At 39.9% G+C, this 24,148-nt stretch overlaps 1 protein-coding gene across 1 annotated transcript in view; it reads right to left on the bottom strand.

Moving 5' to 3' along the window:
- grik4 (glutamate receptor, ionotropic, kainate 4) overlaps positions 1-24,148 on the bottom strand; it is a 269,756-nt gene that overhangs the window by 47,099 nt on the left and 198,509 nt on the right. The window contains 3 exon segments of the mRNA XM_034701916.1: positions 2,933-3,037; positions 4,713-4,865; positions 9,275-9,436. Of these exon segments, the coding sequence (XP_034557807.1) occupies positions 2,933-3,037; positions 4,713-4,865; positions 9,275-9,436 (420 nt within the window).

Here is a 24,148-nt window from a genome sequence, read left to right as displayed (position 1 = left end):
CATGTTTTATACCACCTCAAGAAACCACAGAACCTTAGTAATGTTTGGAGCCACTGGTTGTGCTGATGTTTTGGCCAGGTAACAGCTTTTTTTTATTATGGATGAAAAGTGCACATTGCCTAGATATTCCAAAAGTGGCTTAAGTTATGAGTGAACAAAATAAGTGCAGTAAGGTTCTGAGTCAGTTTTCAGGTCTTTATTCTCAGTGGTTTGATTGACTGTGTTTAGTTGGTTCATGGCATTTTCAACTGACATCAAAATAGTTCTGAATCTACAATTACCTCCCACTTCTATTTGGAGTTTTAGTAAGAGCTCCAAGGAAACATTGTTTCTGACATTTAGTTGTCAGTCAAGTTAAAACATTGTCTAGAGTTTTGTACTCTATAAGCAAAGCATTACTTTTTTAACCCCCCCCCAAACACACACACACACACACACACACACACACACACACACACACACACACACACACACACATACACACACATACACACACACACACACACACACAAACATGTTTCAGTCAAGACCATTCTCGTCAAAAGAATGTATTATTCACATGCATAAAGTTAGATTTGGTGGCATGGCTCTGCCAGATCCCTGCCCTTCAACATACCTGCATGGAATGCCAAAGCCTGAGGTGGGGAGAGCACACCTCCCCTCACTTTCATGTGCATACATGAAAAGCCAAGGCAGGGAGAGCAGCAGCAAAGCACTTAGATATAGAACGCAATTGTGTCTATTTTCCAATTGGATATGTAGATGCAATCAGCTGAGCTGTCAGCCAATAGGGGCAAGCGTGAAGAGAAGCTGATGTTCTGTGGACCAAGCTTGACTTTGTGGCCTATGCTATGCTCAATTCTTGTAGGGAGCCCATGAAATGTTCTCTTTGAATGAGTAGATGTTGGTGTACATTTATATCTGGTACTAAACACATCAGTGCTTTGATTTTTATTTTGAATACGTTTCATGTGCACTGATGTTACAAGAAAGGCTATGGTCACCATAAATGAAGAGGTTTTTAGTCATCCCCTGCCTTTTATAAAATATGAAAGCAGGGATTTGTCTTTAACTTGATTAACATGTATGAGATTTACAGTCTGCATGTTTGATGTCATTGCATAAAAATTAAGCATGCATGAAGTAGGTCATTGCATCCATACTAGTTATCAGTCAGAATGTGTTTATATTTGATCCATATGTCTGTACACCCTCACTGTTTCTGCAGCCATCACGCTCTTGATGTTTTTTGTTCAAAGCTCAAAGCTGAACTAAAGCTCAACTTTTGCTCGAGCCTCCAAACAGCTGTCTTTTCAGAAACATGACCCATTTCCTTTTGAAAAACTTGTTGTGAGGTAAACTGTCACTGCTAAGAACACCAAGAGTTTCATAATGTCAGACAATATCATGTACGGTTTCATAGTTTGACTGGATAGTTCTTGCTGCTACTTTAAGCAGGGCTTGCAGAAGATATTGCAGATATAATCTTGACTATTTAACTCATCTATATACTGTATATCAGCTAATTAGCTTCGGTTTGTGAATTTGGATCAGACATTTTTTGAACAATACACTCAGTTTCATCTCTGTTCTACAGAAAAAAATGCATCTAGTACCCTATATTTGTCAGGACACATCAATGAGCAAAAATGAACATTTCAACTTCTTTGTGATCGGTATAGAAGTGTTATCTCAAAAAAAAAATCTAAAATGTTGGTTTTCCCATCTTTTTTTCTCCACAAAAACACACAGTCAGCCTGTTCCACACCTCTATTACTCAGCTATTCAAAGCTTCTGCTTTACTTTTGAGCCTTTGTTTATCTTTGATACCTTTTTCATCCCCATCCATTACTCATATCTAACACATGTATTTTTTACCCAGGTAATCGAGCTCAAAGTTTTACTGCCAGTGACGCCTCAGCTCCAGTGGAGCATTTGGAGAAGCTGTTGATGGATGGGAAAGTATTAGGCAATCAATTTGCCCAAATACATTCTCCTCAGCCAGCTTCGGATGTGAAGAAATTTTCTCGTCTCGTTTTGCTAAACTTCTGATCATTGGTTCCCAAAGTGGGAAATAAACACAGTACATAGCAAAATAGCACCAGTTCTTCTGCCATCCATTTATTACCTCATTCATTACCCGAAGCTGCCCAAAGCCTCTCACCACTTGTAATTAATTACAGTCTGCCATCAGTCTTTGTAAGCTTGGTAAATTTCTTCAATCTTGAACAAATTGAATAATTCGAATTCCCTGGTTCCTGGTGACGAAGTTTGGCAACGAAATGTCAGGAGAGACCGGTTTTAGAAATTAAGCAGGGTGGATGAGGAAGGAGACTGGAATGTCTGGTGTTGAATGCAGAGTACTCTCACTACACAAAATAGCAGAACAAAAGTGCTTGTAGGAAAGCCTGACATCGCATCATCCACTGAGGCAATGTCTGAGAGTGACTGGTGTTAATCAACAGCACCCACGAATCCCTGATGATGCATTATTGCATCATTGTATAAACAAGACAAGTGAATATAAAAATGTAAGAATATGTCCTCATATTTGTCCTCTGGAACCTTGACACTTCAGCCAGTGAGTAATGAGGATTGTTTCCACACAAAAAATGTCAGCAGAGCAAATGTTATCACGGCTCCCTGCTGCAAGATCCATCTCGAATTACATCTCTGCCATAAAGACAGCGGCTGTAACAATTGACAGCAAGAGAGCCCTGCTGAGATCAGGACTGTACTCAAAGCTTTGTGCTCAGCAGTAACAAATGCATTACGGCCAATGAAAATGGAGGTGTGAGTCACTTCAGAAATACATCTCTATTCACACATAAATCCTTTAAAAGCAACTCCCATGAACTTTACCCTATAGCCGGTGCTGATGTGGATATGATCAATAACTTGATCACATGTGTAAGACTGGGCGTTACTTTACCTGCCTTAGGCCTTCCTTGCTGTTCTGCATGATCCTTAGGGCGTAGTTAGACCGCTGGCCTTTGCTGTTGAATTCAATGTGGCCTGTTAGACCCTCCAATTCTACCTGTCCAACAAAGAGAAAGCAACAAGTTGAAAAGCCTCACCAGGAAAAGCTAGCTTCTTTCCTCTCAGCTGCACTCATCATCAATACGACTGCAGCCGCATCAGCACCAGGCTCTGTGTGAGCCTTTTGAAATTTAGAATAAAAACGCAAGAATGAGGCTGTTATGTCTTCAATTTACATAAAAGTAGAAGAGTCATTAATCATACCTCCTTTCTCTGAGAGAAAAGACAAACAGTGATATTGAGCAGATGACAGATTTAAGTAGTTTGAAAGCACATCACTTACAACCATTTTTCCTAATAGGATAAAATATTTTATTCCCTGACAGCTCATATTTATCTCCGCTTTCTTTTGTCTAACAGTATAATATAGTGGATAGGTGATGTTTCTTTAAAGAAGATGAAAGCACGGACTACACAAAGTAACAAAGCTTGGCTGCCATTTTCTTATTAATGTTTTTTCTTGTAGTTCTTGTTGCTGCAAGAGAGACAGGAAACCGACAGACAACCAGTAAAATATCAACAACTGGGAACCTGTAGACACCAGATACTTTGGAAATACTATGGCGATACATTTTGATAGGTGTGAAGACCTAAATGGTTTTCATTTATGAAGGATGATGGCAGGAACTTATTATCTATCATACTGATACATTTTAAATTCTCTTTCAATGTTTGTTTCAGTATCCTACTATGGGACTTATAGCTCATGCACCCCCAGAGGCAATATCACATTGCCTCAGTCTTAATTGGCAGGCAGACCAGTTGTCACCTCTACAGAGGAGGTAGTCTCTCCTGCTACAAAAAAAACCTTAATATAATGTCCTCTCTTCTGTCTTCAACCTCTCCTTACTCCGAACGTCCAAGAGGGCAGGTTTGTCTAAGAGGCAAATACCCAAGCTGTTTGTAGAGTGAGCTAACCCCACTGTTCCCAAAACACCACCCTAGCACTGCATAGCCAACTGAGTTGCTGGTAGAAGGGTTGACACCAAACGGTAGCTGTTACAGCTAGCCACCATTTTAGCTACTTACTGCTTCTTGAATTTATTCAAGAAAACAGCAGGTCAGCATCCTTTCATCTGCCAGTTTATGAAAAGAACAAAACGCCTTTGGCCAGTGCTAAGAAACTTGCCTGCCCCATGAGCTTTGTCTTATGTGATGTGCTTTCTAACACACCTTTTAAGTCACTTCAACAAGCAGCTGAAGTCCCTCCTCTGGAGAACAAACATCATGTCTGCCTGTCAAGACTGGAATAATGTAATACTGCTTGGCTCATAGTGAGATATCTCAGGTGCTGGAGAACTGAGATTTATTTCTTAACTCAAAGTAATAATTTATTGTGTTCCTCTCTTATTTGGAACAACAAGGGATTCACAGAACAAATTATTACTTAATTTCAGATAAACAAGTCTTTATTGATTTTGTTCAACAGCCTAGACGTTTTCACTTAAAGCACATAATTTGCAACATGATCACAGATTCTCAATGCTAAGCTATGCTAAATGACTGCTGGTAGCAGCTTTTTTTTTTTTTTGCAAAGTCCAGACATGACAGTATCAATCCACTTCAAGAGAGCAACTAAGATAGGACTTATCCTAAAACATCAAATTACTTATTTTAAAGCATTTTAAAGTCCTGTTGTCTATTTGCATCCTGTCCTGCATGGGCAATCTTACCATCCTCAGGTAGTTCATGAGGCTGGTGCCGTGCTCCCAGATCTTGGCGGTCTTGCACGAGAGCTGAGTGGCACCAACATTCTGGCTACGGTTCAACTCCTGGACGGCTGCCACCACTGAATATACCGCATCAAAGAGCAGAGCTGAGGAGAGCTGCACAAGGAGAGGGAGGGAAGACGGTGAAAATATTATGCATCTGCACGTACACACACACGCACATCCGCACAAATGCACACACACAAACTGCAAATGTAACATGTCAGTGGTTAGTTGTCAGTAAGGGGTTAACTTATCCCTGGCGTGGCAGAGAGATTATTCCATTAGATCATTAGAGAGACCCTGATCTGCTGACAGCATTGAATCCATCCCACTCACTCTATCTCTCCCTCTTTCAGTCTCTCAGAGAGACCCTGTCCTTCCTTCTCTAAAACCCAATGAAGCTGGCATACCCTGACCATTCCAATTACTGCCCACCTCTCTCCGGGAGGGCCAGAAAACAGTGAGAAAGGAAGCTTTCCCTCTCATCCTTCACTACAGACTGACTCATTGTGTCTAACTCTGCACCCTGCTATGTACATTTGATTAAAATTCATGATGCCCTGCATTGGAAACTATAGAAGGAGGAGAGAGTGGAGCGCTCTGTTGTACATCTGTATACAGAAATGACCCTGATTTTTGGTGGATACATTTTATGGAGGACTGAGAGATATTGTGATGATAGCATATTTTGGAGAGCAAAGAGAACCACTAAAGTCCCTTAAACATATCTGTTCAAAACCGCCTACTCCGTCTGACTCCAATTGCACTGTCATTTTTGTTTCTATTCTTTTTCTTACCACTTTGTTAGTTTATATTGTTTTCATTTTGACTTTGATTTTGTTTCCTTTAATGTAAATTCGTGTATGTATATATATATATATATATCTGTGCGGTGTCCTTGAGTGCCGAGAAAGGCACCTTTAAATAAAATGTATTATTATTACTATTAAACTGTAAGACTGTAATGTATTACAGACTTTAATTGGAAACCTTAATTGGTGGATTGCTCATTGAGAGCAATATGGTGTAGAGTAACAGTCTGTGAAGGGATTACAAGTACAAGTTGATGCTCTTTAGGTTTCACTCACGGGAAAACATATTGGTGGAAAAACAGATAAAGTCACATTGTTGAGTATTCTTTAAAAGTAGATGGTAAGATGCTTCAACAGCGACTCTGGTTACATTGCCCTTATAGCAGATTATATTTAAAACATGGAACTGATACTGCCATGTCCTTTACATATCTTTGTTTGAAGTCCGTCTTCTTAGCTTTCTCTTTCATTGCTTTCTGTCATTTTTAAGTATGAAGGGTTACATTAATAAATATTAATTCATTCAAAAAAATAGCTGCATAAGAACTGCATAAGACTTATATATTATTAATAATAATAATAATAATACATTTTATTTATAAAAGCGCTTTAAAAGATTCTCCAAGCGCTTTACAGGAAAATAAAATTATACAATAGAAAAGCAAAGGAAAGCAAGTCAGCAAAATAAAACAAAACAAGAAACAATAAAATAAAACAAAACAAAACAAAAAATCAATCAGTTATAGTTTAAAAGCCTTTGTAAATAGGTGGGTTTTGAGTCTGGATTTGAATTTGGTGAGTGAGGGAGAGAATCTGAGGTGTCGGGGGAGAGAGTTACAAAGGTGGGGGCAGCGACAGAGAAGGCCCTGTCCCCCCAGGTTCGGTGCTTGGGTTTGGTGAGAGGGGTGAGGAGGTTGGCGTTGGTGGAGCGGAGGTTGCGGGACGGATTATATGGCTGCAGAAGGTCGGTGAGGTAGGAGGGAGCTAGATTGTGGAGGGCTTTTTAGGTGATGAGGAGGATCTTGTACTGTATTCTTGAGGGGATGGGAAGCCAATGGAGGTTCTGGAGGACTGGGGTGATGTGGTCTCTGGAGCGGGAGTGAGTGAGGAGATGTGCAGCTGAGTTTTGTATGTATTGTAATTTGTTGAGGAGGGTGTTGGGTGAACCGTAGAGTATGCTATTGCAATAATCGAGTCTTGAGGTGATGAAGGCGTGGATGAGAGTTTCAGCTGCAGTGAAGGAAAGGGAGGGGCGGAGACGGGCGATGTTTTTGAGGTGGCAGAAAGCGTTCTTTCAAATATTGTTAATGTGTTGTTGAAAGTTAAGTGACTGATCAAAAATGATACCAAGGTTACGGATGTGGGTGGATGCTGAAACAGTGGATTTATCAATAGTGAGTGAGAAGTCTGGGCAGGTGGAAGTGAGGGATTTTGGGCCTATGATAAGAATTTCGGATTTATTACAATTGAGTTTGAGAAAGTTTGTTTGCATCCAGGAGTTTATTTCAGTGAGGCAGTTTGTGAGGGTGGTGTGGTGGGAAGCAGCGGTGATGGATGTGGTTGAAATGTAAAGCTGGATGTCGTCGGCATAACAGTGGAAATGGAGGCCATGGCGGCGTATGATGTGACCAAGGGGGAGCATGTAGATGATGAAGAGGAGGGGACCAAGCACCGAACCCTGGGGGACACCATGAGAGAGGGAGGCTGTGCGTGACTTGAGGTTGTTGATGCTGATAAACTGGTGGCGGTTAGAGAGGTAGGATTTGAACCAGGAGAGGGCGGTGCCAGTGATACCGAGGGAAGATTAATGGCGGGTGAGGAGGATGGAGTGATTGAGGGTGTTGAAAGCTGCACTAATGTCCAGGAGGAGGAGGATGCTGAGGGAGCTGTTATCAAATGAGTGGAGGTCGTTGGTGATTTTGAGAGGGCTGTTTCTATATTATAAGACTCACACAGGTTCAGATCTTTGTGTTAGAAACAATACACTTGTATGAACCATGACCAAGTTGTTGAAACTTCTGCTATTTGTCTCTACTGTTTGTGAGAGTCATTTAATACACAAATATTATCAGCATCACTGCATCAAGAGTGGAAAAGTTACTATGAAAGACCTCACACTCTTTAAAAGTTCAAAAGAAATGTTGTTGTTTCAAGGTCTATTTGCAGATGTAATCTATTTAGAGACTTATGTAGCAAGCACGTAAAGTCACATGTTCTCCAGCTTTTCCACATTATATTGTTTCATGTGAAATCTTCTCTTTTTACACTCCTAACTTGCAGCTGTCTGATTTTTTCCAAATGAGCCTTAATATCTAAAGAGGTCAATTGAATGCATTTTTCCTCCAGACCTAACGACTGTAAAAGAAAAGACAGCATATTATCTGTGTGCATATTTAAAGGAGTTAATCACCTTCATCAGCCTTTATTCTCATTTCGTATTAGCTAATAAGTCACCAGTCCTAATTGCTGCAGGCTCAGAAGCATCTTAGTGACTTGCTGTGCACAGAACACAACTCTTTTTATTCCCTGTTGTTCAAACTATTCTTAACCTGTTTCCCTGCCAAGAGTGAGGAGTGTTTTATTTGTTGTGACTTCAAACAGAGAAGGGTTTTTTTCTTTAATGACTTGCGTAATTTACGGTTTCTAATGGTTTCTACCCAGATGTGTTGTCTTTATTGGTTTAAGCCATTATTTCTAATTACATACAGCATGTTTTAATGAAGTGATACAAAATGTACTTAATCGCTTGGAAGAAGTTCATGCCAAGTTGATAAATTTGAGGGAGATAACTATTTTATCGACACATTTTATCTTACACTGTGAAGTTAAAATATAATTTCATATACACAGTCATGGAAAACAACTTTCTTTTATGGTGCGCGTGTGTTCCATGTATTTATCTGCAGGAAAAATGATGGTAAAGTTTGTTTTACTGGTCCCTACAAGCAGGTGCTCAATCTATACCTGGTGAGGTTACTCTTATTCCTCTGTTGATGCCATTTTTATCGCTAGCACCTTGAGACAGATGAGTGAGAGAGCTTATCCTTGAGAGAGATTAATACAGAGTGGGATAATACCCATAAACTGCTCTTTACAAGAGGTCACATAGAAAGATGACACTCGGTGGATCATTTACAACATTTATTGTTGAATCTAATGTAAGAAACTCTGATAATTCTATCTCATAATGTCAGTTAAAGAGTGTCAGCCTACAATATAGCACTATGATGAATGGGGACCAATTTTCTGTGAACTGTAAATACAAACCTTCAACAGCTCTCAGTCATTTGTGTGTGAGCTGTAGCTTCTGTACTTGAGGCTCCTTTGATTCACTCATTACATTTTTTTACTGAGCAGAGTTTTCAAACATTGAACTTAAGATAAAAAACAAGTTAAAAGCTTTACAAGTTTAGTTGAGAACACTTGATCAATTTGCATTTCCTCCAATGCAAGTTTAGAGATGTAGAGGCCATTGCAAATAGAGCAAAAGGGGGTGCCAAACTCTGCTAACAAACTGGATAAATGTCAGCTCTGCATTTTTAATGGGTTTTCAGTGTTTTAGTTGGTCAGTTTGGGATACAGACCTACACGAGAAGAGTATTGACATGGAAAGCTCCATTTGGACTTGGAAATGTGAAAAGAGGGATCACATTGCTCACCTTGGACCTCACTGTTTGTAGGATTATGTTTGTGCATGTTGTGTAGACTTACCGGGGTGCCAGCGAAGGGTGCATGGTCACAGTTCTCTTGCCAGGAGCGGTTGAGGCTTAGCACAAAATCCTGGAAGAAGGGATGAGTTTTGTTGAAGACTGAGAAACCGACTATATTGACTCGTTGGTCTGCCACATCGTCCAGTCGGAGTAAAGAAAATTCCTGCAGGGAAAAATAGGAGGGAAAGAGACAGGCAGGGAGAAAACGATTATTGGCTGCTGACCTACATGAGAGCTGTCATAAATACTTTCCATGTTTTACTTGAAGTAACACAGAATGTATTGAATTATGACCAAGGTAAAAAGGGCATATGTTAATCAATCATGTTTACATTGGATTCCATCCGTCTCATTTACTTTTCATTAACTCCCACTATTCAGAGTGATTGACAAGAGAAGGCTGTTCAATCCCACTGCTTAGCTACGCTTCAACGCTCTGAACCATGCATTTTGCACTGGCTGCAGCCATCCCTAGGGCGTTGTTTGAATAGTGGATAAAATGCCAAGAGGCAAAAATTATAGAGATGGACAGGAAAAGCATGAGACTGATTGAAAACGGGAAATGGAAAAGGACAATAAAGCTGACAGATAAGTTAGACAGAAATCAGAGGCATATTTGAATGCTCTGGGCTCCAAAACGAGGAAAATAAAAGTATTTATTATTGGACTTTTTAACTCAAGGGATATAAAAGTCTCTTTTCGCCTAGGGAACAGCAGACAGGGGAACAGCAGGTGGTAAAGATATGGATGAGCAGGAAGGAGAGAAGGCTGGGGTGTGACGGGGAATGGACATCTCATGAAGGTTAATAGAGGTGTAAGAACACAGAACCCCCTTAGGTGGCTGCCATCACCTGGCAGCCCGTTGTGCCATCACGTTTATGACTGCCAGACCAAACCCAGTTTACCTGTCTGCACTGTCTGTCACCAAGAACAGACTCCACAGATAAGACAGGATGATAGGTGGTAGAAGGGAATCTTAGGCTGAAAATAAAAAGGTGTGGCAGGGATGGATAGAGGGAAAGAGATGGAAGGTGACATTCAGTTGTTGTAAGGCCAGTTGGTCAAGCAGGGGGCAAAGAAAGTAAACATGGGAGCAGAGTGCATGTGCATGAATGCTCACCAATATGGAAAAAACAGAAGTTATGTTGAGAGATGTATGTAAAGTGAAGGGGGAAAAATAACAGAAACATAAGAAATATCCGAAAACATTAATTCCAGACTTAATAAAAATGATCAGAGCTGAAGAAGACCTCTTGCCATGAAGAAGCCCACCTCACATCTAGTACCAGCACTACAGATTATGTCAAAATCTATGTAAAAACACATATCTTATTCAGTCAAAGAGAAATTTTGTGTGGCTCCTGGAGATATCAAAGCTTGTGAGGACTAAGGTTTAGCTCTGCTGCAAAAATGAAAGACAGAAAAATGTCCTTTTTCATCTGTTCGAGGAAAAATGGATGAGAGGGGATTAGGCAAATCAGATAATGGACGCTCAGACAAAAAGAGTGAATAGGTCAGTGAATGAAATAACTGATAAGCAGGTAGGTGGAAAAAAAAAACCTCTCAGGCCAAGAGGAGACAGAGCATGAGTCACTCCGCTGTGAAGACATCGGTGGGTGGCTGCACTGATACAGACTCCGAGCACAGCAGGGCAGGAGGAAGCAGTGGGTGCTGACTTTGAATTGCAGGCCTTTTATCCCCCTTTGCCAGCCTCTCAGAAATGTGGAAATCCCAGATGTTTAGCTGTTGCATGTTTAAAACAAGCAACTCTGCTTACTCAAATATTCTGGGTGAATGTGTAGAGGGATAACATGAGGTGGAGAGGAAGGAAAGGCAGAAAGCTGCAAAGTGTGTGGAAAGATATGCAAGACATCTGAATATCTGTCCCAACAGCTGTCCCACTTTAGCTGTTTTTAATTTCATTTTTTGATATACTTTATTGATCCCTGGGGGAAATCAAATGTTAAACTGTTTTTGCTATGCATGTATAGGCTGAACTAAAAGCACATGGGAAAACAGGATCCTATGGACATGCATTATTGGAGACATGGCAGATTGAGGGGAAGCACACGTACCAGGAATCTGAGCTATTGGGGATTTAGTACCTTGCAACAGAACACCTTAGTAGTGCACAGGAAGTGAGCTGGCACCCCTCCAGCTACCAGCTCAATTTCCAGATGTGGTGTGAAATGAAACTTGCACCAGTGACCCACGCCAAGTGCCTATAAACTGGGCTACTGCTGCCCTCAGACAGAGCTTCTGTCACCCACAGACTGAACTACTACCAGCCCAAGACTGAGCCTCTGCTGCTGCCCCCAGACTGAACTTCTCCTGACCCTAAACTGAACTACTGCTGCCCCCGGGCTAAACTATTGCAGCAACTGGTTTGTATTGTGTATCTGCAAGGGTTGTGTTAAAACCCACACAGAGACATTTAGATAGGCTTTTAAGAACTGTGCACCAAAGGAAGGTCTTCTCTTTTTGGGAAACGTTGCTTGTATTTCTCCCTGGCTTTGTAGGAAACCACTTATTGACACAATGAAGAAGGGAACACCTGGTCAAAAATGCAGCCCCAAATCCACCTTTTGACTGCTGTTGTTGCATCCAAGCATTTCTTTTTATTACTCTTACAATCCTACTCAAGCTAAAACCTGACCTTCACTAGTCACAATCTCTTCTGACTTGACCACATGTCCTCTTACTCTGATTAGATTTGCAGCAGCAAGACTGTGACAGGGCATGGGCCTGAAATACTGTATGTCTGCACTGCATGGACTATATAAAAAGAGTTATGTTAAAGCATAAAGCAAACAGTAACAGTAAAACTGACACAAATGGTTGAGAATTCAAGGTTTTAAACTGAAGGCAGTGCAAAAAGTGTAGTTTTAATGCTTCACTGCACACATTAATTGAGGCAGAAAAAAAGAACTTCAAGAGAAATTTTGTTAATGACTGGTATAATGGTATAATGGTCTTGTTAGAGAAGAAACCGTTCTCTGTAACTTTTCTACTGACTTAAAAAAAACATACTACAAAGACAGTGATAGCCTGGCCTTCATGGTTGTGCATTTTATGTTAGAAATTAGATAATTAGAGGAAGAAGCAGAGAGTAAGAGAAGAGCTATAAAAGGATTACATGTTCTTTAGAAGAAGCATAGCTTCAGGAACACTTAATCCTTGTTCTAACTTTAACTTTCTATGTGAGCACATCAGGGGGAAAATCTAATTTGACAAAATCCTTTCTTCTTCATTATATACTGAAAGCAAAGTTTAAGGCCTTAATATTATTGATTTCTGCATATTGCATAAATCTCATTGGCTTTATACAGTCTTCTTGCATCTTCAGCTGTCCCCTGTGGCTTCTCAAGAGCCTTTAGGGACTGGCCGTATAATTACTGGCTAAGTGTACTTTAATAGATCATTAGAGGCAGAGCTGTGCAAACGAACCGATCATTAAGCATGCCGCTCAAGAGTGCCTGTATGTTTGCATGGGCACGCAGACACAAGCACAAACTTCAGCTTCTTGCTTGTGCACACTCACACATGTGGAAATGAAACTGAGCAACTGAGCAACACATGCACACACTCACAAAAGACCAAGGACACAAAAATATCCTCAGGCTATGTCTGAAGAAAACTAATGTGCTGTATTTGTTTGGTTTCAGGGCTGGGACACAGACACAAAATCAGTCAAACACTCACAAATTCATGCTCACAGAGTTGGACACCAACAGGCTAAATCCCCTGCACATGAGCAATTATGCTCTCTTGCATACTAAATGTGTAGTGTGAAGTGGACAGTGTCAGAAGAAGAAAGATTCCAAGCAATGAAGGAAAACGCAAAGGGAGCAGCCAAGGGATTGCCTGTCACCGAAATAGGTGGTGAAAAGAGTGGTGGAGGACCATAATGATGACAAGCAGGACAGAAAGACAGAAGGAGGGAGAGTGAGGAAGCTAGAGCTTGAATTATTGTAGAGAAAAGAAGGTGAGGGATCAGTTGGGGGAACTGAAGACTCAAAGAGCAGTGGGGGAGAAAGAGAGGACGACAGAGCAAAGACGAGAGGGGGAGGAAGAGTGGAGGAGTGCAAGGGAGTGACAGCCTGGCCAAGGGCCCCCTGACACCGACTGTCACCTGGAGATTTATCAGCAGCCAGAACTGAAGCCAACCATCCAAAAACTGTTGCTTCACCTCCTCAATTCTTTTCCTTTTCTGTCTGAGAACCTCCCAATCTGGATGTTTCTCTTATCAATTCTTTATCCCAGCCTCCTTTTGTATTCTCTTACCATCATTCCAAATTTTCTTTTCACATAATGGACCTTTCACATAGGAACATGTGCACTCACCAACAGCAACAAAAAACATGTGACCACTTGGTGTTTGTTCTGGTGGAGTCAGTTTGAGCTGTGAATAATAAGATCCCAGGAGGACTGATGCTGCTGATAGTGGGATACACTGTCATGAACCCCTCCAACCCCCTACACAACTCTAACCCACCAGCACACACACTAACACATTGCAGTGAAGTAAGCCTCTTCAAATCCACCATTCAAAACAGGATATCAGAATGAAGCTAAACTGTTTTTGTACAGCAGCCTCTTTTAGCTTTTCTTTTTGTCCACTGTTCTCATCTCCCTAAATAGGACAGAAACGCTGAGATTCTGAGTGATTCACTAGATTACATCTCTGCTGCATACGTGATATGACATCTTTACACTGATTCCTTTAAATCTACCTCCAACACTCTTTTTATACAAAAGCCTTTCAAATGCAAGTTTATAGGCAGGTAGGAAGTCCTGTAATATATGCAGAAATGTTTAGTGTTGCTTCATACAGTTACTTTGGTTAACAGGAAAAGTTGCATTATTTAAATCAGTTTGAGTCATCAGAACATTTTGTCTCTTTGAAAAACTTGACAGTGGCATTTAAATTAATAGAATTTGAACAAACTGCTGGTCAAAGATGATGTAAACTATGAAACACTCCAATAATGTCAAGTGAGTCATCATCATGACTTGAAGTTGTACACTCAATGACTCATGGGAATATTTTCTACATAAATTAAAAAGGGATTAAGATCCTTCACGCAAGGAGTAATCTAGATGAATAGCTTTATGCTGAAAAGTAAAGCAGTGACTTCTGGGATTTTCACAATGCTGATATGTCAACAGCTTATAAAGCTTGTACCAAAAATGTAAGCAGAGGACTTCCTGTTCCATCTTCTTATTACATGTCATAGATGTACTTGAAGAAACTACACCTGTAGCTTTCATTTAATCTTTCTCAAAATTGGTGTGTTGATGTGGCATTGATAATGAAACGTTCTTTTTTTTTTTTAGAATTTTCACTTAAGAGTTCGGCATTTACTGAATGTCAAGTATAACCTTGGACCACAAAACAGGGCGTTGTATTTAGTCTGATGTTTAATGTTCAAATTGGTTCAAATCTCCCATGTATGAACATGGCCAAAGGAGTTGTGCAGTAATCATTAAATAACATTTTGGGTGTGTGTTGACTGTAGCATATCCAGAGGTTGCTGCACAAGGTGTGAGGGCCCATGCCAAACAGTTTGAAGCTTTAATTTCAAATTGATTGTTTCAATGATGAAGCAACAATTAATGATGTCTCTTCTGTTTTCCTGGAAGCACAGGTATACCAGCAACAACCTCGAGACTTCAGTCCGGTCTTCACTCCTTAATGAAATCCATTTTTAGTAGCACACTGATTATTCTCTAATAGCTGGGATACTCGTGCAGTGTTTTTGGCAATAAGTCATTTCATACTTGTATCAATTGCCACATAAATTCATGCTGAGCTCTAAAGCCTTCTGCAGCCTCTTAATTACAATGTTCTCAGTAAGCGTGGGACGGGAGGAGAGGAGGAGGAGAGAGAGAGCATTACCAAATGTCATGCCTGCAGACTTGTTATGAACCTGGGATGTAATAGAAAAACTGGATTCATCATTTACTGAATTTTCTGTTTATTAAATCCATCACAATATTCTGCTGCAGCTGGACATGAAAAGTGTAATTGCATTTCTCTCTGGCTTTTGTGGCACAGTTAAGGTCAGAATACTTTGCTGTACTGTAAGAACACAAATCATACCCAAAGCAATCCCTCTAGTGAACGTCACTTACTGCCACTTCCATCATTCCAAGTAGTCAGTTTAACTCAATGTAAGATGACCACAAAATTAACATAACATATATCTTGGTGCAGAGTGCTCAGGTTGAAACATTAGCTTTGTTTGAAAGTATCTAATGGCTGCATACATCACAACAATCTGGCAGCGTTCCTGCAGTGTTGGAAACAAATGAGGGATTTTATTCTATTATTCATGGAATTACGTCTGACCGGCAACAGTAACAGCCTATTTGTGAGGAACAGACCTTATGCCTAGAATAATTCCTAGGCTGGTGGAGGCCAGAAACGCCATGAATTTTGCAGACACCAACATATGTTTGGAATCTGAAACGTCTATCTTTCCAGGACGCTTTTCAATCAAGACCCAGATGACTTTTATGGGGAGGCGTGACAGCACAAAGCAAGCACAAAAAGAAAGTTACATTTTGAAGGAGAAAGCCTTCAAAGTCAAAAGAAGTATTGACATTTCTCATGTATGCTTCATTTCATTGGAAAGCATTGCATTCACATGACAGATGATTTGTTGGGAAACAGAAAATAGTCACTGGACCTCTAAAGGTGAACCGCTGGCAGTGGGGTGGAGGAGTTGGTGGCTGAAATACTGACAGAGAGGGAGTAGCAGAAGATAATGAAGATGAGACTAAATCTAAAGTCTACTTTTCTAAGTGAAGCTCTAAGTGTTTCACATTGATCACTGGAGTACTTCCCATCAAGACTAAGTCACACCTCTGCTTTGAGATAAGACAGCCACAACAGCAAGAGAATACCTGATATCGCCTGTACAGACTCTAACAGTCCTGTTGGTTCATAATCTTTTCTATGATTTAAGACCACACAGTATTTACTTGCCTTCATCTCTGTTTGTAGTAAAAGTTTAAACAAACCTGTGTTTCAGCAGGCATTTGCTCTATGCAGGAAAACAGTCAATGGTGCAAGACAATTCACTGTACACAAGTCTCTAAAAGTAGTATGGGAGGTAGAGCCTTCAGTTATCAGGCACCTCTCCTTAGGAATCATCTACCAGTCAGGGTCTGGGAGGCTGACACCTTCTCTACGTTTAAGATTTAGGCTTAAATTTTCCTTTATGATAAAGCTTATAGTTAGAGCGGGCTCAGGCTTTAATCAGCTCCTAGTTATGCTGCTTTAGGCTTGGACTGTTGAGGATACTGGCACACTGAGATCTTATCTAAGTAGATAGCTGTCTAACATGGGGTATCTGCCTATAAAAAGGAAGCTTTTTCCTTGCAGCTGTAACTAGCTAAATATGGCGAGGTTGCAATGCCCATGGTGGATTAAGATGAGATACGATCAAGGAGGGGACTGGATTGTATCCTGTCTTGATTTTGGGTCTTTGTTAGTAGTTTAACACAGAGTATGATCTAGGCCTGCTTTGTAAAAGCATCTTGAGATAACGTTTGTTGTGATTTGGCGCTTTACAAATAAAGATTGATTAATTGTAATGAAAATATGGGAATCCACCCCCAGTCATCAAACAATAATTTAGCTTGAAATAATATGAACAGACAGACATCTGCAAGCAAGTGCAGCCAACAGTCCACTTATACTGCTCAGTTGGACTATAAAAAATTGAAATGCACACAAATAGAAGTCCAACTGGAACAATGGAAGCCCCAAAAAGTTGACCAATAGTCCCACAGGCATCAGATAATAGCTGATGAGTTCCAAGCTTACACTTGCCTTGACTTTTGAGGTTGTTAGAATTTGGTATGACAGAAGCAATAAGAAAGCTCTTAAGATGTCTTGCTCCAGTCAAAACAAACTCACTCCACATTTAATGTATTCTGACTGGCTGAACTCTGTAGTTGGTGAATTGACGGTGATGGGAGGCTCACAGTGATCATTGTGCAGGGAGCAGGGAGATTTTGCTCCCAAACACTAATCCCAAATATCTTCAAATGCTTTATATTAGCTTGGTTTATTGTGTCAGAGAGCTTCCGTCGTTATCTTCTTATGCTCCATTCTGTTTTGAGGGAATAAAAGTGGGATAGTCCTATAAACTCTATGTGCCACTCAGACAAATCAGAAATGCCGACAAATCTTTGCACGATTTAACCGGATCAGCAGGGTCATCTGCATGATGATAGGAAAAACAAAGTTTAAGCAAACAGTAGGGGAGAACGGGGTTGGTTGTCACACTTTTTACTGTTTTGATGGTTGCTCATCATCAAAAAATCTTTCAATAGTCATTCCTACATTAAATTGAAGCTTAAGGTGTTGGCTTGAAATGTGTATCCCTCTCATTTTCCAACTCATTGTAACAAAAAGGGAAATAACTATCAAAGACACTCTGACACATTGTGACAACCAACCCCATCACAGGGTTGGTTGTCACACACTATGGGGTTGGTTGTCACAATGGTATTTCAATGGGAAAAATATTTTAAAAAAGGCAAGAAGGCAGAACTAAAGTTTAATTGCACTGACAAGTGATAGGCCTACATAACTTAATGCATTTTAACATAAAATGAGCAAGGACCATCAAGAGGAAACACGTCTTTAGGCCAGCCTATATAACAACATAAAGAACAAAACAAATAGGCCGAACAATAATGGCCTACTCAAGTAGGCTTCATGCAGTCACTGTCTGAGTTACAGTGATGGCAAATGTAGGGTCTGCGCACTCCAACTCATTTCACCATGCATGATTTTGCCAACCCCAAAGAGAATGTGACGACCAAGACCAACTGGATTTTTTTGCTAGCATCAAGGCTAACAACCATCTAACAACTACTTAGCTAGCTAATACAAATCTAAACTATAGCTTTCCCCTCACACTTTGTAAGGGTAACACTTGTTTTGTTATAAACCCATCGTTTAAAGGCCTAGAAGAAAAATACTGAGGAGCTGAATATTTACAATTTGACATGAAAAACAGAAAAAGTCCTCTCACCTCAAGTTCAGCTGTCTTACTCCAGAGAAGACTATGTAGGTGAGCTCTGATCCTAATTCTGGAAATATCCATACCCAATTTGAGAGACAGCGCCCTCTGGTGGTGAGATATAACGAGTGTGACAACCAACCCCGTTCTCCCCTATACCACTACACTTAGCACAGTTAAAGGCATATGGCTGAGGAAATCTCATTCATATAATGATAGCAATGACATAAATTGATTTACATTTTTTAATTATCTTAAGCCCAGAAAAAGTATAGTTGTGTCTCCATTAACCTTTTATAGAGTTTATTGAGTTCTGAGTGAATAACGTTTCTTAATTTTTCTAATTAAACTATAAAGACTCATCAAAGACCTCACCTACTTATTTGACTGATGGTCAAAGAATAAATGATTAAATGGCAAATACTTTGTTTCATAGTCCCTCTCTAATCTGGAATGATACGATTGGCTCAGCTTGATCCAGTACTGGACTTCATGTTTGAATTGTTTTGTCTGACCTGGTGTTGGCCAGAATACAATAAGACTTATGCACGTTTTATAGAATAAAGGCAACATTGGAACGATAAGTGCAGCTTGATGGTTAGTAAAGGAGACATGACATCCAATCATGGGGTGCTCGATTAGGTCTAAAAGGCTCTTCAGAAAGTAAAAAAAAAGCTTTATGAAAGATTTACTTTAACGTATTTAATTTGCATTCACCACAAGCATTTCAGTGTCTCTGCAAGCTAAATAGATGCTTTTTAATTCAGAGTTATAGTGAAGAATTTAAAGCTTATAGGAAGCACTTTTATCAACATTTGCATATAAGGCCTTTAATACACGTCAGATGAGCTGGTTTGAGAAGAAAATTCACTTTTTTCTTGTGCTGACTGTGTTTGCTAATTCCCACTTTAATTTACAGTACAACAATGGTTCGAGGAAATAGAGGAGGAATAATAATAAAAAAGGAAGAAGATTGGATGTGGTGAACAGATGTGAGAAAAGGAATAAATAGAAGGGTGGACGTAAAAGAAGCATAACAGTGAAGTGAGCAGGTGGATTTATGAGATCATGATAAAAGGAAAAGTAATGAGCATAGTAAGGAAATCAGAGAGGCATGAAGTCAGCAAGTGATTTCAACTTTCCAAAGAAGACCCTACAGTGAGCTCTACTCAAGCCCTGGGATTTGAAGATAATAGGCTATAATACAATTGTCAACACTGAGTCATCCCGACATGGAGCTCAGAGGGAGAGCTGCTGGTAATAGGCCTGACACAGAGCAATCAATACGGCAGAACTCCTCACACATACAGAGGTGTGAGTCTGAAAGGTGGAACACTACACTAAATGGTTTACCTTCATTTACACAAACAGCCGGCTGAGGTCTGCCTAATCTGTAAAGATAAAAAGAGACTGGGGAAGTTCAAGTCTCATGACTTTAAGGTAAACAAGCCCTCTCTGAGTTTGTTTGCATTTAGTTGGAAAGTTCTGTTTGGGGTGATAAGGGAAAGAGACCTGACTCTCATATTAAACATGCTTGGCCCTTTATTCACTGACTTAAGTATTTTTTACTTTCATTTAACAATAAACCACAATATATTATTTTCTGTAGACTTGCTTTAGTTTTCAGTCATATAGTTCTCTATAGTAAAATTCAGTATTGGAGTACTTAAGTTTAAATATTTAATCATGAATAGACCTCACAATATGACCTGTTAACCCCCAAAACGAACCATAAATGACTTATGAATGCCTTTCAATTACACTCATGCACCAGTGAGTCTGTCATAATCCCCTCTGTGTGTGTGAAACAATACAGTCAAAAGTGCCAAGGCTTAAAAGTGACACCCCCTTTTTTCTTAAGTGGGTGAAAATAAATAAACAATGTGTTCCAAATCTGCCATTTTCAAAGAGTTAAAGTTACCACTTATGTAATATTTTGGATTACTGTGCTTTAGGTGAAATGTTGGCAGTATTTTTGCAAACTTTTAAAGAAGGCCTTCAAAATATTTTTTTTGTAGCTGGAATTATGAGCAACATGTTCAATCATGATGAAAAAGGTAATGAGGCAGATGGCTGTCTGGTTGGGGTTCGTGCTTTAAAGTGCATTGTGATCATAAGCCTTATCACATGTTCTTTATATCAAACAGTGCTGTGTATTTGCAGTAATAAATATGGAGGACACATTAACACCTTTAATCTCAAAATTGAGTGTACATTCAAATGATGCTGAAATATGTGAAGAGAATAAATGATTCATATATGATTGAGACACAGATTAGTAATCGTCTGTCTAATCTGAGATAAAGCAGTATGTGCTGATTAGAAGATTCAGTGGAGCTTTACACTCAGCCTCTATGTCAGTGTGCTCATTTGGCAATGAGAATTGTTTCCAAGCTCCTTTCACACATGAAAACTGCAAAATTGCTGGATAATTACATCAAGTCAAATGGCTGCTGAACACATGATGCTGATATGCAAAAGTGTTCATCTTGTGTAAAGTATAAGTCTCCTTTTGATTTCATTAAGATAACAACAGAGTCAAAGTTTCTCTCAATCTGCTGTAGCTGAACTTGGGTGTTGAAAAATACTTTGAAATGCTAAATTGGAAACACTTTGTGTGAAGAGGAAAGCATTTATTTATTGTGTCAAAGTCCTTCTCCCATAAGACAAGCTGTGTTCTTTTTTACTCTTCTTTCACAGCACAAACATAATGACTGTAATTTTGAGCTAAACACGTTTGCATTACAAATGTGCAGCGAGCACATTATTTGGTTAATCACATGTTGTGACATAATATGGCAGAGTTTATATTCTTGCTGGTTGCAGCTCTCTGTTGTCACCGTCCACGTAGCTTATTACCTTTTCTATTACTCAGCTGATTGATGCTCAGACTCTGTGTCTAAACAGGAAAATATGAACTTTACATAAGCCTTGGAGTGGAATTAATTAAATCCCAATCGTTTTCACAGTCACAGTGACTGACCTCTAAAGCAGTTTGACTGATAAGATTTTTTTTGTTCATAAATCATATGCCGGCATGTACGTCACTTATGATGGGCAAGACTGATGTTCAGTAGGTTATTCATTCATTCATTCATTCGTTAGTTTTTGTTTGTTTGTTCATCCATTCATCCATTCATCCATTCATCCATTCATTCATTCAAGGGATGTCCCCAGCATGCATTCACATTCATAGATTTGGGACAAGAAATTTTACCCGAACAATAAACCTGTGAAATTGAATTCTGTATTGCCAAGACAATATTGCTATCGATGCCAGACACACCCTGAGAAAATTATACAAAGAGAGACAAAGACAGAGAGAGAGAGAGAGCGAGAGTAGAGAGAGAGAGAGAGACAGAGAGAGGAGAGAGGGAGAGAGGAGAGAAGAGAGAGACAGAGAGAGAAGAGAGAGAGAGAGAGAGAGAGAGACAGAGAGAGAGAGAAGAGAGAGGAGAGAGAGAGAGAGAGAGAGAGAGAGAGACAGAGAGAGAGAGACAGAGAGAGAGAGAGAGAGAGACAGAGACAGAGAGAGAGAGAGAGAGAGAGAGAGAGAGAGGAGGAGAGACAGAGAGAGAGAGAGAGAGAGAGAGAGAGAGAGAGAGAGAGAGAGAGCGACAGAGAGAGAAAGAGAGAGAGAGAGAGAGAGAGAGAGAGAGAGGAGAGAGAGAGGAGAGACAGAGAGAGAGACAGAGAGAGAGAGAGAGAGTGAGAGAGGTACAATAAGGAGAGGTGAAACAACAAGGACGAGTGCAGACAGTGAGTGTTTATTGTCCATTCTTAATGAGCACAGACAGACGGAGGACAAAACATCCTTGTGAAATTTCAAGACAAAGAAATAATCAATGAAGAAGATAAACATGAAAATTATGCATCTGCAAACAGTTGATTTAATCTATTTATAAAGCATATGAGAGTTGCGGATTAGCTTAAATTGAACTTAATTGTTGTTGAGTACAAGTGTACAATGAATACAGTTTAGTGTATAACCCCAGGTGCACATAAGCTTTCTGGTGCTGAGTAAGGTGCATGAAAGTATTAAGTGATATAGAGTAACATGTATATACAGTATGTACAGGACTGAGGCAGAAGTCAAAAGAAGTTAGACAGGAAGAGTGGAGCCTGTTGAGTCCAAAATCCCATCTGACTAAGAGCAGTGGCGGAGCCAGACAGTTTTGACTTGGGTGGCCAAACTGGGGCACTGACTGTTGAAGGGGTGGCCAGGCGTGGAAAACATTAGGGGCTTACCAAGCGGCAAACTCCGGTCTCAAACGATGCGGAAGTGATATAAACTGCAATACATCGAAAATCCGCTTGAGGCTGGCTGCAGAAACACCGGAAACCACATAGATATGAATGGGAAAAAGACGATCTTTGCAGCATTAATAAACATGTTTACAGCCTGGTTCAAAAAACGGCTTGGCCCTACAACGCTAATCTCTCTAATGGCACACACTGTACGGGGGGTGAATTTTTTTCTAACGTGATGGTTAAGAAGATATTAAGATTATGAGTTTTGCCCAAATAAGGACATGACTGACGTGACTCCCGGTCGGAAACACACAGCCATTGGCTAAGAGACTCACACTACGTCACACTCTGCCTAGTTGAGTTCCGCATTACCAATATGGCTGCTGCCGTCGATTTGCTTCAAAACAGCTCTTAGGAACAGATGGGTGACGTCACGGATACTACGTCCATATTTTATACAGTCTATGGGGCTTACCCTAAAACCTAAGAGGGTACCTCCAATAATCACATCTACTTTAAAAATATTAGATTTTTGTAGATTTCTAACGTTAACATTAAAAGTGTAACTCAACAGTGCTGTTGCTCCGCCACTGACTAAGAGCAAATGATAGGTAGCATGGAGATAATGTGGAAAGAAAGATGGTTAACTCAAATATGAAAGCATTAGCCATAGTTTAGAAGTAAAGCTAATGCTCTTTGACTTTTATATAAATCCGCTCTTACTTCTATAAATGGTGGAGGGGGTTCTTAAAATGTTGTAGTTTAAATCCATGTTTCCAAGAAGACTTCACAAGATAGCATAGCTAGAGGGTTTTATTGTGAAGTAGGAGGCAGACTCAAAAGGTGTTGATGATCCCATCAGTACACATTCATTAACAGGTGCTGCCAGGAAACATGAAGACAAAGCTTTTTCTCAGGGACAAACATCCCACAGTTCTGAATGAATCCAAACATGCATACTTCTAGCAATTTGGATAATACAAATTATATAAACATATACTAAAAGGGTCAACAGCCTCCCCAAAATACATGGTAATGCCTTTCAAAAAATCAATCTTTATTTGTATAGCGCCAAATCACTACAAACGTTATCTCTAGATGCTTTTACAAGCATTGCAGGTCCAGACCGTACTCTATAAATTGTCAACAAAGACCCAAAACCAAGACAGGATAAGATCCAGTCCCCCCTTACTGAAAAGACTATATCTTATCTCATCTTAAGCTAGTTACAGCAGCAAGGAAGAACTTCCTTTTAACAGGCAGAAACCTCGAGCAGAACCTGACTCATGTTAGCAATCTGCCTTAAACCATGTCCATTTCATTGAAAAGCAGCCAGGGATGTTCACGTTTCCTGTGACAGGTAAAACACTTTGTTGACAAGAACATTTTCTGAAATTGGTGACTGTAAAACTGCAAATGCGAGCCATCAACAAAAGTAATTGAAAAAAAAAACATTTAAGTCTATCATTACTGTGCCAACCTGTATTAGAGGAAGGTGGAAATCTCTAATATAACAATAAACACAAACAGACCTAGGATAGTAACTTCTCTTAGTGCTATCAAGGGGAATAAATAGTTAAAAG

The sequence above is a fragment of the Notolabrus celidotus genome, chromosome 14, assembly GCF_009762535.1.
Source record: "Notolabrus celidotus isolate fNotCel1 chromosome 14, fNotCel1.pri, whole genome shotgun sequence".
Classification (NCBI taxonomy): Eukaryota; Metazoa; Chordata; class Actinopteri; order Labriformes; family Labridae; genus Notolabrus; species Notolabrus celidotus.
The sequence above is the reverse complement of the archived record's forward strand: the minus strand, read 5'-3'. Positions and strand labels throughout refer to the sequence as shown.